The 17,670-nt window shown below is 39.6% G+C and overlaps 1 protein-coding gene across 1 annotated transcript in view; it reads right to left on the reverse strand.

Moving 5' to 3' along the window:
• NPSR1 (neuropeptide S receptor 1) overlaps positions 1-17,670 on the reverse strand; it is a 259,080-nt gene that overhangs the window by 13,039 nt on the left and 228,371 nt on the right. Inside the window, exon 7 of the mRNA XM_075828530.1 lies at positions 1,523-1,612. Within this exon, the coding sequence (XP_075684645.1) occupies positions 1,523-1,612 (90 nt within the window). The remainder of the gene's footprint in view (positions 1-1,522; positions 1,613-17,670) is intronic.

Below are 17,670 nucleotides of genomic sequence, written 5' to 3' on the forward strand. Positions count from 1 at the left end.
GTATTTATGTAATCAGCTTGGTTCTGGGGCTGTATATACATACTGAGCTTGGTTCTGGAGCTGTATATATGTATTGAGCTTTGTTCTGGTGTTCTATATATGCACTGAGCTTGGCCATGCCTTGTACTACTTGGGCACGCACCGTGCAGCGAGGTGTACTCTGCCCGGCTTCATCGCTGCACCACGCATGCCATGCCAGGGGAGTACAAGGCAACGGCGCATCTGCAATAATGTGAGGAGGCTGGTAGTGATGTAGAACAGCCAGGGGGAAGTCATCAATGTCTGGGGGGCGCCATTTCAATTTTTGCCTCAAGCAGTTGAAAAGCTAGAATCGGCCCTGAGTCTGCAGGCCACTTTAGGCCTGCAGCCTATGAGGTGCTGAGAAAACTCCCTGCGCAGGCCGGCGTGATGACATCACCTCATCATGCTGGTCTGCGCATGTGTCCCGACCGGAGCCTGTGCAGCGATCCATGCGTCGCAAGCACGGGGCAAGGTAAGTACAATATATGTTATTTTTTGTTGGGGGGAGGCTGTGTGGCACTATATACAAGGGGGGGAGCAGGGTTGCACTATATACAAGGGGGGCACTTATACAAGGGGGAGCAGGGTGGCACTATAAACAAGGGGGAGCAATGTGGTACTATATAAAAGGGGGGAAGCAGGGTTGCACTATATACAAGGGGGGAGCAGGGTGGCAATATATACAAGGCGGAGCAGGGTGGCACTATATACTGGGGGGCTGTATGGCACTATATACAATGGGGGCTGTGTGGCACAATACATGGGGGGGGGTTGTGGCACTATACACAAGGGGGAGCTTGTGTTACACTATATACAAGAGGCTGTGTGGCACTACTAAGGGGGGGCTGCGAGGCACATCTAAGGGGGTGGCTGTGTGGCACTATACTAGGGGGCTGTATGGCACTATTTACAAGGGGAAGGCTGTTGCACAATCTACAGGGGGCTGTGTGTGGAGCAATCTACAGGGGTCTGTGTGTGGCACTATCTACTAAGGGGGGCTGTGCAGCCCTATATACACGGGGAGCTGTATGGCGCTATCTACAGGGGGCTGTATGGCACTATCTACAAGGTGGAGGTGGGGGGCACTATCTACAAGTGGGGTGTGACACTGTCTACAGGGCAGGCTGTATAGCACCGTCCACAGGTGGGCTTTATGATACAATCTATAGGGGCACTATCTATAATGGGGGCTGCGTGTGGCACCTAGGGGGGGGCCCAGTCAAATGTTTCCTATGGGGCCCAGTCTTTCTTAGTTATGCCCCTGCCCAGAAGGCTTTAGATTTCTGCTACCTTGCATTATTTCCTTACTGGGAGCAGGCTAGAGTAGCAGCTGGAGAGGCCAAGTGCAGCTCTAGCTGAGCTTGCCATGCGGTAATGTACGTAAAATTGTCGCACCCATTGTATATATTATGTACTGCGCTACTAGTGAATGAGGGATTACAAATTGACGGCCTACTTAACAGTGTTTTAAAATGTAATTGTAACAAAAATTTCTACTTACCAAGAATGACTACAAGGCTATATTTTATAGCTTTTATTTTGGCCTTTGAAATGAGTCCTCGATGACTGTAACTAGCACAAACATTCCCATCTAGGAGAAAGATAACTAAACATTACAAATCATGATGACGTATTTATATTACATAAACAATTTTCATGCAAGCCATCCACAAATATTCAAAGTACAGATGTAGCCATCTTTATCTTGACTCTTAACACAGTAAATACACAGTGGCAATAAAACGTTAACTTGACTATTTCAATGGATTTTCAATGGCTTTCAGTCAAGATAAACTTGGCTACATCTGTACCATAAACTACTAAACATCTGTAGACCTGTGAATTGCCATATCCATTGATATTGATATTTGGTAGCCCCTTTTTCAAATACACAATTACCATTAACTGTATTGGGGGAATAGATATATACTATTGGTATGTAACTTTTTTCTTATTAAAAAAATACCGAAACTGCATAGCTTCCTTTTCACTGCTGAGTTCACATGGGATGGGATACGCTGCGTAAAAGCAGCCTGCGTATCCGTCCTGTGTGCTGCAGGGAATTCCAGGTGAAAAACGGCACCAAACTGACGTTTCATCCCAGGTGACCGCCGCTACAGTCTGTGATTGGCTGCAGCGGTCACATGGGATGAATTGTCATCCCAGGAAGCCACACTGGAGGGAGGAACACAGACTTCTGGGTAAGTATCGGGCTTTTTTTTCTGAGGTGCGTTTTTTGCTGCGGAACAACTCCTATTTGATGCGAGATTTACATCCCCATTGAGTTCAATGGGGAAATCCCGCAACAAATAAGCAGTGTTTACGTAAATACAATTGAATTGCTGCAGAATAAAACTCCCCACCACAGGTCAATTTCTGAGCGTTTTTTCCGCTTAGTATTTACGTAGCGTGTAGATGAGATTTGCTTTATCTCATCCACTTTGCTGCTATTGTATTTGCTGCAGATTTTCCACAACAAATTCCGTTGCGGAAAAATCTGCAATATGTACGCAACGCGTGAACTGGCCCTAAGGCTTCATGCATACGACCGTGCTCGTAATTACGACTCGTAATTACGAGCACGGGCGGGCACGGCCGGCCGCGGGCAGCCGGCCGCTTTTGCGAGCCGTGCTGTCATTATAAAGTATAGCAGCACGGCCCGTAAAATACAAAAATAGAACATGTTCTATTTTTTTAACGGCACGGGCACCTTCTCGTGAGAAAACGAGAAGGTACCCGTGGCTAACAAAAGTCTATGAGCCCGTTATTGCGGGTCGTAATTACGACCCGCAATAACGGGTGTTTTTACGGTCGTGTGCATGAGGCCTCAGGCTGGGTTTAGCTGCTGAGAATTTAGAGCAGATTTCTGTTGCAGATTCAACTAAACCCTATTCACATATAGTAAAAAAGTACATAGAATTTAAAATCCACATCATACCCTATTTATTGTGTATTTCTTGTGGACAGAAGCAGATTATAACCATTGTACTGGAGTAGGGGATATATCGGCAATATCTACACCAAAATGTTTTTTTTAATCTTGGAGATTTTGATGGTTTAAGCTGCAGATTTTAGCTGTAATTTCTAATCCTAACCGGAGAGTTAGTGATCACGAGGAGACATCAAAACAATTTTGCCCAGAATAGATCATATATATACTGCTGTTTATCTTTACAATCACAACAGTAGTACTAGCATGGTAAAAAAAAAACAAAAAAAAAACCCCTGCTAATACAGTTCACAGATTTGGAATATGGAGATCATATAGGTTCCCATGCTTGGGACCACTTCTATTAAACAGAGTGGAGAGTTACTAGAGAGAACGTCTCCTATTCTAGTGGACTCAACCACGTATTACATGGTCTTCCATTGTTTTGACTGAGTGCCTGTAGGGGTAATACATGAATTTAGTTTGCCTTGGTGTAGGGACTCTACACCCACATGGATCTATTGACTCTTGGTATATCCATCGTTCTTTATGCATATATTTTTCACCTACAATACCCCTCTCTATTATCCTTTTCTTCCTTTTTAAGGCTGCGTTATTTTCACACGTATTGTTATATTATGTTATAAAGATGTTTTGTATCTACATAGTATTGTACAATTCACGTTGATATTTATAGCAAGTTAATATTCTTTTGTCACTATAGTGATTGCATTTAAATTCAACATTCGATACCATGTGTAGGAGGCCCCTTGAATTAACTAAAAGTCGGGGCCACGTCCGTGCACTTTATGTGCTGTTTTAAATGTTTTTAACAAAATTATCTGTATAATGATATGTATAAATGTAATTTCTATAACAATAAAGTTTCCTTTTGGTGTAAGATACATGTTACCATACTATTTGTAATGCCCATTAAAATAACTTATTGATTAGGTTAGAACAGCTGCACTGGTGTGGCTTAATCCCTGATGTTTTTGCAATATAACGAAGTCAAAGACTATTCACATGTATATTACAATAATTATAATTTAAATAATAATGCTGATAATAGCTAGGAAAACAGAGCACCATTCCACACCATCAAATATACAAAGTTCAAGTGTAGTTCATTACATTATTGGATAGTATTGTAGGATGTCTTGAGAACATTGTTAGTTACTTTCTTTTGTATTGGAAACTTAAGTGCAAAACATGTTTTAAGTTTTGAAGATTTGAAGATTTGATCGGTGGGGGTCTAAGCACTAAGACCCCAACTGATTGCTAAAATGAGGTGGCAGAAGCGCTAAGTTTTAGCGATCGGTGGGGTTCTCAGTGCTTATACCCCCACCGATCAAAACTTCTGACATGTCACTATGATATGTCAGGAGTTTTCTGAAAGTTTAGTTATCCCTTAAGATTATTTCAGAAAATGTCAATATATAATTTAGTCCATGGATTCATATTTTCTGGTTAGCTTGTCCTAATTAGTACTAATTTAATGCTAACAAAATGTTCATGATGTATCTTAGAAGAATAGTTATCTTCTTTGACCTTCAGATGCTACTGAAATATAGTCAAGAAGAAATTACTTTCTATGAAATGAAGTACAGATTTATGACATTATATGGTGTAATCATTATCCTAATGGGTTCAGATAGCAAAGTAATTCAGTGGTTAAATGTCACATACGTTTAGAAGCATAACCAAAGAATTTTCGGTTGACTGTCAGCTGCTCATCGCTTTGTTTGATATTCTTTTACTTTTTTTTCACAGTTTCAATAGAAAATCACAAAGCAGTAGCTTACCAAGTATATATTTTCTTGTTTGTGATATTATATTGTTTTATTTACATTGGATTTCTGAAGGGGTTAGGCAAGTTTCACATGAGCGTAATACGGACACATTTGTATGCCTGTATTATGACCACAAACTTTGGCTCGACCGCGGTTCTAATGACGTAGATTAACAGCATGATATGGACCTAATGATCTGCGTTGGGCCGGGATTCGTGGTTGTAATACAGGCGCAAAAATCCGCCTGCATTACGTTTGTGTGAAACTGGCTTTATATAATATATAGAGTTTATCTGAAGTTAGTCATAAGATGCAATGGAATAATTGTTACATGCTAAACATGTATTTCACCAAAGAACATAAAAATGAACATAAAGGTATCCTAAAGGTAACATGCCTGCTATATATTTGAACTTTACATTAATTAATTATGTATGAGGTCAATAAATAAATGTAAATTGTGCATTATAGTTTCAATAGAAATAGAGCAAATCATTTCTTCTAATAAGCCCCTAGTTTCCAAACATAGGATACAGAATGCTTCCTTATTTAAAAGGGGCCTCCACCGATCCCCACCACATTTGTGAACCGCCCAACATCTTTAAACTTAGGACTCATCTGAGTAAATTACCAATTGTGGAGTTTTGTGGCTGCGTGGGAAATGTGCTGTGGACTCTCGGGTTATTACTGTCTCTGCATCCAAATGACTAAATACACAGTGCTCAGTCATTGCCATCTACACAAGCATTGCCACTTATTGTATTAGTACAGATGATTATTTAAAAATCTTGTGATTGCAGGGTGCTCTGTATAGAGCTTAGGGCTAATTTTAATGGAAACAGTGAATAGAAATTTACAATGTCCCCAAAGCACTCTTATGATCCTATGAGGGACACATTGTATAAAAAAAAGGTAATAACAAACGAAAAAAATATAAAGGACAATAAAAATCAAGCAAACGACACTACTACCAAAACACAGACATCCCAAAACCAAGTGTGTTATTTTATTTGTGGTTTAATCAAAATGACAGTGTTGAACAAGGAAATACATGTGAAGATTTATTTTTACCTCCTAATAATAAAAAAATTTTGAGAATCTTAATTGTTAATAACAAAAATAAATCTAAAAATAATGCCCCATGTATCACAATAAAGAAAAAAAAAAACTAAAATTGCGCAATAGTCTGTCTGTCAGTGTCTGAGCAAATTTCAGATCACTCCTTCGAACTCCCACATGGAGAATCACCTTATCAAAGTCTCCTTTGTTCTGAAATTTGTAATTTCCACAGCACTATAGTTGGTACTTATATTCTTGGAGTGTTCTTTAAAGGGTAGTTGCTCTAGCAAAGCACAATGGGGTTTCTGGACCTGAAAAACATATTTTCTGGTCCATTTTAAGATGGCAAGCCAATTTCTAACATGGCCAAGCCCCAACACTCAAGTACTCTATCCACCATATTATTCTCCATTGCATACCGATTTATATAGGTATTCTCCCCTAGAGTAATTGCTTCTATGTGAGAATAGGATGCCTCATGGAGTCATGGTAGCAAAACCTGTAGGACGCTGGAACAATGCAAATAGAGTATTACATGTCTCTTTGTGTTCTATCCCTTAGTCATGTAAGCATATTTTTTTTACTGTGGTTTTAACTGCCTTTGCAAATAGATGATTTTTAACCAATGGAAGTGCTGGCGGTTTTGCTACCATGATGACAGTTTTCTGATGTTCCATCAGATCCATGCAATATCCACTGACAAAGGGGGACGAATTGAATGCACAGAGTGCACTACAGAGCCATAGTGCATAGTTGAGGAACTACGGCTCCTGACTCAAATGTAGTGGAACATTTTTACTGACCTAATGGTCTGCAAAACTGCAGCATAATCTGCATGCATTACATTTAGAGACAATCCATGGCAAATAGGGCATAATCCGCACTTTAGGTCAGTGTCTGCGTAGATAATTTCTGCAGCACGTGGATTCGATTTGTGCTACTGTATTCCACTATATCTACACTATGCCCACAAATCTGGGTGGAAAATCCGCTGCAACTTTGCTACATGTAAATGTAGCCTTAATTTAGAAGATAAAAATTGGCACATCTTCTGAAGTCTGCATTAATAAAACTTCAGTTTTAAACATCCTAAGGTATGGTCGTTGCTATAAACTTGGTCCAAGTTAACATTAGTTTCTTCTCCTGACCTACTGTAGGAAAATTCACCTTATTTTTACCAGTTCCATAACATCTTCCTTAATACTGGTATTAAATATATTAAACATAATGACGCCTTTTACAATAATTTCTACAGGGTGGGCCATTTATATGGATACACCTAAATAAAATGGGAATGGTTGGTGATATTAACTTCCTGTTTGTGGCACATTAGTATATGGGAGGGGGGAAACTTTTCAAGCTGGGTGTTGACCATGGCGGCCATTTTGAAGTCGGCCATTTTGTATCCAACTTTAGTTTTTTCAATGGGAAGAGGGTCATGTGACACATCAAACTTATCGAGAATTTCACAAGAAAAATAATGGTGTGCTTGGTTTTAACGTTACTTTATACTTTCATGAGTTATTTACAAGTTTCTCTTTGATTACAGCCATTGACATGTCGCATTCCTTCGGACCTCTAGCAGATAACCAGTTCTCATTTCCCTTTTCTTTTTGGTAAAAACGGTCCCTGACCAGTATATCCTTTCAATTTTTACATCTCTGAAAAGATACTATTGGTTTTCTAACTGCGACCTCCATAAGTAGTGGGTCGTTCTCAATTAAATGCCAATTTTTTCTAATGCTCGTCCGGATCACATCACTCATTGGACTATGGCCAAAGGATAGAATAAATCTCTTTTTAAAAATAGATTTCTTCCTCTTTGTATTATACTGTAATAACGATGTTTGTTTATTATTGCTAGCTCTATTCAAAGCTTCTTTTATCAACTCTGATGGGTACCCTCTTTTTTCCAATCCCGCAGGATGCCGGTGTACAGGCAATTAGACATCGATTACAATACACAAAAGGTGATCCCATGTTCATTGAATTTATTTGTGAAGCATTGCAATTTGTGTTAAGCCACAATTCCTTCCGGATTGATGACATTTGGTACCGTCAAAAGTCGGGAACGGCGATGGGAACTCCAGTGACCCCGACTTTTGCTAATTTATTTTTAGCGGATTTTGAAGAAAAAATGATTTATAATTTATCTAATCTCTATGCAAAATATCTACAGTTATACTTACGCTATATAGACGATATCTTCATAGTATGGTCTGGCACACAGAAAGAATTTTTAGAATTTGTAAAATATTTAAATAAAAATACTTTGAATATGAGCTTTACGCACAAATTTGGTAATCAGGAAATCTAATTCTTGGATGTATATGTAACGATAGAAGGGGGTGTGATACAGACAAAAGGTTATCGAAAACCTACAGCCACTAATACACTATTACGATATGATAGTTATCACCCTAGACATATAACTAAATCTTTACCATATGCCCAATTATTACGTTTAAGACGAATTAATAGCAGTGATGAGGCATTTCATGAACAAGCAGATGAGATGAGTAAAAGATTGGAAAAAAGAGGGTACCCATCAGAGTTGATAAAATAAGTTTTGAATAGAGCAAGCAATAATAAACAAACATCGTTATTACAGTATAATACAAAGAGGAAGAAATCTATTTTTAAAAGGGACAAGAGATTTATTCTATCCTTTGGCCATAGTCCAATAAGTGATGTGATCCGGACGAGCATTAGAAAAAATTGGCATTTAATTGAGAACGACCCACTACTTATGGAGGTCGCAGTTAGAAAACCAATAGTATCTTTTCGGAGATGTAAAAATTGAAAGGATATACTGGTCAGGGGCCGTTTTTCCCAAAAAGAAAATGGAAATGAGAACTGGTTATCTGCTAGAGGTCCGAAGGGTAATTACAAATGTGGACAATGTAACTATTGCCACTCCATTATACGTACTAGGAACCTTAATCTAGGGGGCTTTGCGTTCGAAATTAATGAGTTGATTACCTGTAGGACTCAATATGTTGTATATGCTGTGATCTGCAATTGTGGGAGATTCTATATAGAAAAAACGATACGACCAATGTATATAAGATTCCGCGAACATATACGATCACTAGTTACATGTGAGGGATGCCCTAGGTTGATACAACATATGCAAGAAAAACACAAAAATAACGCACGATGCATGCGATTTGTGGGCATTGTTCACATTGGGCCGTTAGTGTCGGGAGGAGATAGAGACAAAACTCTATTGCAAAAAGAGGCAGAGATAATTCCACAGACAGGGGCGCTAGGACCTCTCGGTCTCAATGACCGAAACGACCTAAGCTCCTTTATAACGTAAACCTCGTTGTTTTTAAATATTGTAATTAATACAAATAAATATCAATGTAATGTCATTTTAATTTGATATATTTATGGTGCATGTATCACAAAGGTATATTGTGCATTTCCCTGTCTTTTTGTATTTTCATTCTGTTATGTAATGACTCGCACTGATTTGTGAATAAAAAGGCAGGTGAATGAAGTGACGCTAGGGCCTTGAGAAAGCGTGCACGCACGTGAAACGGCCGTAGGCTATTCCACATCCTGACCGAGATCTCTTTTGAATAAAGTAATCGTGTTGCAAGTCCGGTGAGTGCCTTGATATTTCTACATGTTTATAAATACAATATACAATGACGATGCAGAGTAAGAGGATGGACCACACAAGGAGATAGAAACAGTAAGGTCAGATGTCAAAAACCAGGTGGCCTACAGAGACAACCAACCATCAGTAGCCAAGAACCACTCAAGTAACCCACAACAATCAGAACATATAAATTGAGCAATATAGTGATAACGTGCCCACATATAGAAATATGTATATATGGCAGTACTGACTAAGGATGTAGTAAATAATAGGTAACATAAAAGAATATTTTGAAATCCGAATATAGATGAGATGGCAAACCAGAGTGCAGGCTAAAAAGCCACGATGATGTACTCAAAAAATAACACCAAAGTGGAAATTAGCACATACCTTGAGTCATGGTAGGTAGTGGGACGAGCAACATCAGGTGCTGGCAAAAAGACAAACGTCTCACCTTAGGCCCCATGCACACGAACGTGCTTTTGCGGCCGCAATTCCCCCGAAAATCCACGGGAGAATTGCGGCCCTATTCATTTCTATGGGGCCATGCACACGACCGTAGTTTTTACGGTCCATGCATGGCCCCGGAGTCCGCACTTCAGAAAGATTGGTCCTGTCTTATTACGGCCGTCTTCTGCGGTCCGGGCTCATTGAAAATAATGGCCGCGGACATGTGCATGTCCCGTGATTTGCGGGCGGCTCGCGGCTCACAGTCCGCAGCTGGCCAACCCGAAAATCACGTCCGTGCACATGGCTACGGTTGTGTGCATGAGGCCTTAGGTTGTAGATTAGGAGGTTTTTTTTTATGTTGATATGTGTTTGCTGATGGGCTGTTTGATTTCTTGTAGTTATTTTGAGTTGTTTAGCTCCTTTTTGAAATTGACAGTTAGTTCACATCTGCGTCGGGGTTCCATTCTGTTCAGGGGTTCCGTTGGATCTTTCCGTTAGGAGAACCCATGAATGGAAACCATACGGAAACCATAGCTTTCCGTTTGCATTACCGTTGATTTGAATGGTAATGCTTCCATTGCTAATGGTTTCCGTTTGTCTCTGTTCCATAAGGTTTCCTTTTTTTGGCGGAATCAATAGTGTAGTGATAGTGTAGATCCCTCCAAAAAAATTAATACTTTCCGTGCTTTGATGAAGATGATGGTTCTTCACATTGCAGAGGAGACAATGGAAGGACCAACGAGGGTAGTGTCGTTTTTGGGTATAAAAATTACTCTTCAGCTATGGTGTTTTGTTTACTAATTGAGAGGTTGGTTCACATGGTTTCTTTGGTTGAGCAATTTTTAGTTGTTCACAAGGTCACTCTGAGGCAGTTGCAGTCCCTTTTAGGTCTCTTGGTATTTACATGTAGAATCATACCCATGGGTAGCATCTCCTTAGCTACAAGGGGGTGCAGAGGCCTGACCACTTTATTAGAGTGACTGCTTTGAGTTTCTACAATCCTTTAATGGTTGGGCCTTTTGCTAGTTGGATGAAGTATCTAGTATTGATTATAATGTATGAATGTGAACGTGGTTTAAAAATTAATCTTCATTTACCGTAGTTGATTCCTATTGTGGTTACTGTATAGCTAAGGGCTCAGAAATGCGAGATAGCAGAATTTGTTTCTGGACAGACAATATGTCTGTGGTCCAAATGTTGATTAGTTTGTCTTCTGGGTCCTTGCGGGTCTTGGCTTTGCTGTGTCATTTAGTTTTGCACTGTCTCCAATTTCATGTCTGTTCCTGGTCGTCTATTAAGTGGGCCAGATGTTTATTGAACATGCGATTGTTGAAACATGTTCGTTCACTTGGTGGGGTGGCTGTTCGCCACCATATGTTGGAAGGAGATAATGCAGATTTACTATTGCCCGAATACGGTCATTTGAACGTTATAGGAAATTATATTTTTCTGTTGGGTCTTTAGGAAGAGATTGAGAAGGCTTTAGCTGTGCTTAGTGGGGTGGTCGTCAGGTGGTGTTGAGTGACATGGCCTTGCTCTGTACCTTGCAGTGGCAAGGCATGACAGATTGCAAGGCAACATTTGTTGTTGAAACGTTTAATGGACGATTATGGGTACAAGGTTTTCTCTCATGTATTTGTTAATTTATTCTGAAACAGTTGCTTGTCATTTTTATGCACTGTGGGCCCTATTAGGTTTAGAATAGGTAAGTCCTTTCAGTCTAGCAGGCACTGAAGGGTATACGGAAAGGGCCAAGGACTGCAGAGAAAAGGGGTCAGCAAAGGGTCAATTGGTTGAATAGGCAGGAAATCAGTGCCCTCTGAAAAATAGCAGAAGAATGGGTTAGGGGGTATAAAATAGTTACAGTCCAGGAAGGCATGATCTTACATTCTGCCCACTGGTGTGAAGACATGCACCCTTCCTCATTCCTTTATTGGTGTTTTGGGGCTTTGTCTTTGTTAAATAGAAGTTCCTTGTGTCTGCTTTGTTTTTTTTTTTTTTTTGCAGGTGACACAGCTGGTGGCTTGATCCTTGTCCTGACTGAAGGATATGAATATTATGGCACTACATATGGCACTACATGTCCACTGCCTTGCAAAGGCTTGGCATGACGGGCTGCAAGGCAACATCTATTGTTGAAACGTTTAATAGAAAATTATGGGGTCAATGCTTGAGAAAAGCCCAGTGGAGATAAAGTGTTGCTTGGGTGAATAAAAGTTCCTTAATTTTGGATGTACTGCTTTGTTTTCCTGTGTTATATGGTAAGGGACCTTTGGATCGACTTTTGTAGGGCTAGCACCCTCATATTTTTATGTCAGGTGCTGTTGATTTTCCATTTTGTAGTTATAAGGGCAAGGGTTTTTCTCTTGTATTTATGTTAATTTATTCTCAATAAAATCTGTGGCCACCCCACATTGGCCATAACAGTTGTGTGTCATTTCTATGCCAAGTGGGTCCTATTAGGTTTACAATAGGTACTGTAAGTCGCAGCAGTCATGAATAATTCTGACTGTATAGTATCAAGGTACTGTATGTACCATATAAATTCTAGTGGTCATTTGTATAGTTCTGTACGGTACGATTTCAATACTGTGCAATAAGAATGCCAAGTTATTGTGCCTCAAGAAATTCAACAGCTTTCGGTCCCCTCAGGGTATGGGCTTGGTTTCCGACGTCTATCTCTGCACCCACTAAAATTTCACAACTGAATGGGATCATCTAATAATAGCACTTTGTTTGGAACTTTAACATAGTGTACTTGTCTTGGTCTAATTTATTCAGACTTTTCTACGTTCTTTTGACTAACTGTCGATGTCACCAACTTACAACAAATTTTACAGTAATGATCGTGAGTCACTATTGCATCTCTATTGAACTGTCACCAAGCCTTACTAGCTAAGCTCCTATACTCAAATGTGAGTCAGGGTTCAAGGGAGCTAAGCAGGAAGCTGAAGACATGAGACATAGCAAGGTCAGCTAGAATATATTTGTTGGATATAAAATATGCAAGCCATTCCTGTTCTTACATTTCTCAGAAATGATTGATCTTAGTGTCAGAATATATTTTTGGTTATCAAATAGTGTGTCAGAAAAGGCAAGAGTATTACAAAAATGATTACATTATTTTCCATCCAGAAAACAACTGCAAGCAGAGCACAGAAGCCATGGGTGTAGCTATAGGTGGTGCAGAGGTAGCAGCCGCAACCAGGCCCTGGTGTCTGAATTAAACAAAACCCTCTACCAAATAAATAGACACCAATAATATAAAAGGTACATGGTAGGTGTGGGTCGTTCTTTAATTGTGTGACATTGACTTATAGGGTAGCTACCTATAAGTGACACTAGAAATACAGTTTTCTTCCTTCTAGAGAAAAGCTATTTTGCATATTTTTTCTTAGGGAGCATTACCCTAAAGACTTTTCACCAGCTGGATTTTAGCAATGGGACTCAGTACCCTCCAAGAGCCAGTACACATAACTTCTCACGCTGTCATCCAGAACCGTATTGTATACTGACAAGGAGCACCAACTCAGTGCAGTCTACAGTTGAGTTATCATCCAAATAAGAGACACCCGAGTCAAGATTTAAAGAGGCTCTGTCACCAGATTATAAGTGCCTATCTCCTACATAATCTGATCGGCGCTGTAATGCAGATAACAACAGTGGTTTTTATTTTGAAAAACGATAATTTTTGAGCAAGTTATGAGCAATTTTAGATTTATGCTGATTAGTTTCTTATTGCCCTTCTGGGCGTGTTTTTACTTTTTACCAACTGGGCGTTGTGAAGAGAAGTGTATGATGCTGACCAATCAGTGACCAATTAGTGACCAATCAGCGTCATACACTTCTCACTGTTCCAGCCCAGCTTCTTTCACTGTAACAATGGGCTGGAACAATGAGAAGTGTATGACGCTAATTGGTCACTGATTGGTCAGCGTCATACACTTCACTTTACAACGCCCAGTTGGTAAAAAGTTAAAACACGCCCAGTTGGGCATTAAGAAACTAATCAGCATAAATCTATAATTGTCCATAACTTGCTCAAAAATGATGGTTTTTCAAAATAAAGACCACTGTTGTTATCTACATTACAGCGCCCATCACATTATGTAGGAGATGGGTCACTTATAATCTGGTGACAGAGCCTCTTTAAAGGAACAGTGTCATCACAATTTTTTTTTTAATATGTTAAAGATGTTAGTGCTTTATTAAAAACGTTTGGATTAATTTGTGTGTTTGTGTGTTACTTTTTCTTATTTTTACACTTTTTCTTCCCTATGGGGGCTGCCATTTTTTTTTCCATTTCTGTATGTGTCGATTAACGACACATACAGACATGGAATACGGCAGCCACAGTCCCATAGGGACTGCGAACGGGTCCCGTCCCATCCACTTCTGTGTACGCCGTCTGTATGGGAACTGCGCATGCGCCGCTCCCACACAGTCCAATTTGAAATGCGCGCCGTCCGGCGCCATTTTCCTGTGGACCGGAAGTCGCGGCAGGACAGTAAGATTACTACTTCCGGTCGCGGCTTCCGGACTTGTGCACTTGGACCAGCGGCAGCAGACGGAGCGGACGGGCTGGAGGGAGCCGCGGCGGCAGGAGCAGGTAAGAGATTTCTATGTATGTTCGTGTTTGTGTGTGTTTACTACTGTATGTAAACCTACTACACTGTGTGTTAGCTCAAAAAATGGCGACACAGTGTAGGAGGTTAGACCGTTCAATCCCCTCGTTTATCCCGGCACTAGCCAGGATAAAGGAGGGGGGGATTCTCAGAGCTCACTAGAGCGAGTGCTTTTTTCCCAATTTTGCAGCAAAAAGCAATGTGGTTGCTTTACCACATGCAATGCTGCAATTTTGGGAATAGCTCCATCTAGTGACCAGCACTGGGAAATATTATAAATTAGAATCTAATTTATAATATTTCCTGACTCGTGAAAAAAATAAAAAAAATTTGAACAATGTTTAATCACCTACACACTAAATGTTTAATTAAAAAAAAACAAAACATGTTTTGCTGGCAACACATTCCCTTTAAGGCTCTATAAAGGGCCGGACATTGATTTTCATGCTAGTAACCTGTAGGTGGCACTAGAGAGACCGTTTTCTTACTTTTGGAAACTAACTATTTTCAGAAGTGTTTACTTATGAAACACTGATAAATCCACCCTTTTCTCCTTGTTTTTAACATAGCAAAACAGTTTCTAATAAACATAACAATATGAAATAAATAATTTAAATGAAAAGGTTCAAAATGAAAGTCAGCTAAGATGACCCCTCATGACATATATACAATTATACAAGTCTTGCTTTATAATAATGAAGAAAAATATCAGCCCTTATTCACCACCTGATTTTTACACACAATTTGTCAAGTGAAATGTCAGGCTGCGGATTATCTGTATTGATGAGTATTTATAAGGAACTGCAATTCAAACTACAAAAGACACGATAAGACAGACATTTCTAAAAGATTTTGAGCTGATATTTTTCTCGTCTCCTTTCTAATAACTACATTTTTTTCTTTTTTGATTTACTATGGGAGTTATAATTTAGGTCTCTTAGGGACCCTAGTCTATTATACTGTGTAAAAGTCTGTACACTCCATGAGCTCCCACAATAATGACACCAGTCTTCAACACCCAAAATGCCAAGAAGTGGCTAGGTTGGATTTATCATCTGTCCTTGAGGTCGCCATACGGTGAGATAGTAAATGGCAAAGGTATGCAATGGTAAAGGTATGCTTAAAGCACCCAGGGGCAATTTAACAAGCAATCTATGCCAGTTTACTGGTGTAGAAAAGTTTGCAACTTTTAGATTTTTTTTGGCATATGAAATGCCAGTCTAAGTAAATCTTTCCCTCAGTGTTAATGAAAACACCATAACATGTTCCAGTACCATATGCTTGTAGAAGATGACTAGGATGGTCCTGTCCCATGTGAATTATTTCATTTGACACATGAGATCCTAAATCGAATGGCCTTATTCAGACGTACGTTGTATACGGATGTAGCCATCTTTATCTTGACTCTGATAACCCGTTGCAGCGTGATATCACACAACAAAAGCCATTGAAAAAGTCATTGAAAAAGTCAAGATAAGGGATCTAGCCACTGTCTATTTAATGCATTAAAAGTCAAGATAAAGACGGCTACATGTGTACGTCCCTGTACTGTTCGTTAAAAAAAAGCACACGTACCTATGAAATTCAATGGGGCTATTCAGGTGTCATCGATTTTTCATGCAGCGTGTTTCCGTTGCGTGAAACTCACTGCATGTCCTATTCTGGTCCGTTTTTGAGGACCACGTCACCCATTGAAGTCTATGGGTGCGTGAAAATCATGGACAGCACACGGACGTCATCCATGTGCTTTCCATGTTTCACGCATCAGTTGCTAAAGATGTGTTGAGAAAAAAATAAATTAAAAAATGTACACCAACACTGACATTAAAAACTGATAGAAAAAGAGAAGCACCTCCAGCTCACCTTGATATGCAGATGTAGTTCTAGGGAAGTTCATGCACGGATCCTTGTGTCGGCACACATTGGACAAGACCAGAGAGATTGGGTTGAATCCAGCACGGACAGTTAGTTAAAATGGAAGAAATAATTCCAAGTTTAATTGGCCAGTATGTTTGGCAGGTTAAAATCAGGAATAAGGAGCACGGTGTGACATCCTGATGTTGTGGGGAAAAAAATGTGGTAGTGGTAGATAGAAAGCCTACGCGTTTCAGACGCTCCAAGCGTCCTTAATCATGGCTGAAGCTCATCATCATCATGGCTGGTGCGTGAAAATCATGGACAGCACACGGACGTCATCCATGTGCTTTCCATGTTTCACGCATCAGTTGCTAAAGATGTGTTGAGAAAAAAATAAATTAAAAAATGTACACCAACACTGACATTAAAAACTGATGCCACACAGAAAATAATACGGTCTGTTTTATACGTGCATACATAGCAATGCCATGATTACTCTTCTCAAGTGCGATTGGATCGGATCTGGCCCTGTTAATGTGCACCCCCGTTCATTTATCAGAAGTGCCAACTATTATATTTATACACTGGGCTATTATGACATCTGTAGCTAAGGATCAGTACAGGATGTGCAACGTATTTGTAAAATTATGGCTCACACATGATAATGTTATTGTTACATGGAAATATATTGTCAAATCAATGCTCAAGTCTAAATACATATATAACTACATGGAAGTGGATGAAAATATGAAGATATAAGATTGTAAATGTCTATTGATTTGTCAATTTGTCAATCTGCAGAGATTTTCCCCATGCTTCCTGGACCTCCTCCCACAAATTGCATTGGATTGTTGGGCACTTTTTGTACTAGACAATAAAGCTGCTCCCACAACAACTAAATAAGGATGAGATCTGGTCATTGCAGTGGCCGATCCATTACATAAAAAATACCTGCTGACTGCCTCTATTTTTTAATGTCTTGAACATTTTGGAACAGAGATTTGGGTCATTGTCATGTTGTAAGATGTCATTTGCTCCTATTAACTGTCCAGAGGGTATAGCATAATCTTGCAACATGGAGTGAGAGCCTTCCTTCTTTAAGATTAGTTTTACCCTGTTCAATATTTCACACTTGAAGAGCACCAAAGCACCCACAGACCATCAGATGGCGTCAAGTAGTCCTCCAACATCTTTACATTTATTCTGCACCTTACAATTGTTCTTCTCTGTGATCCAAACACCTTAAATTTAGACTTCTCTGTTCATAAAACTTTTCCCTATTCTTCCTTCATTTAATGTCTGTATTATTTTTACCATTTTAATCTT

This window comes from Rhinoderma darwinii, chromosome 5 (assembly GCF_050947455.1).
Source record: "Rhinoderma darwinii isolate aRhiDar2 chromosome 5, aRhiDar2.hap1, whole genome shotgun sequence".
In the NCBI taxonomy this organism is placed as follows: Eukaryota; Metazoa; Chordata; class Amphibia; order Anura; family Rhinodermatidae; genus Rhinoderma; species Rhinoderma darwinii.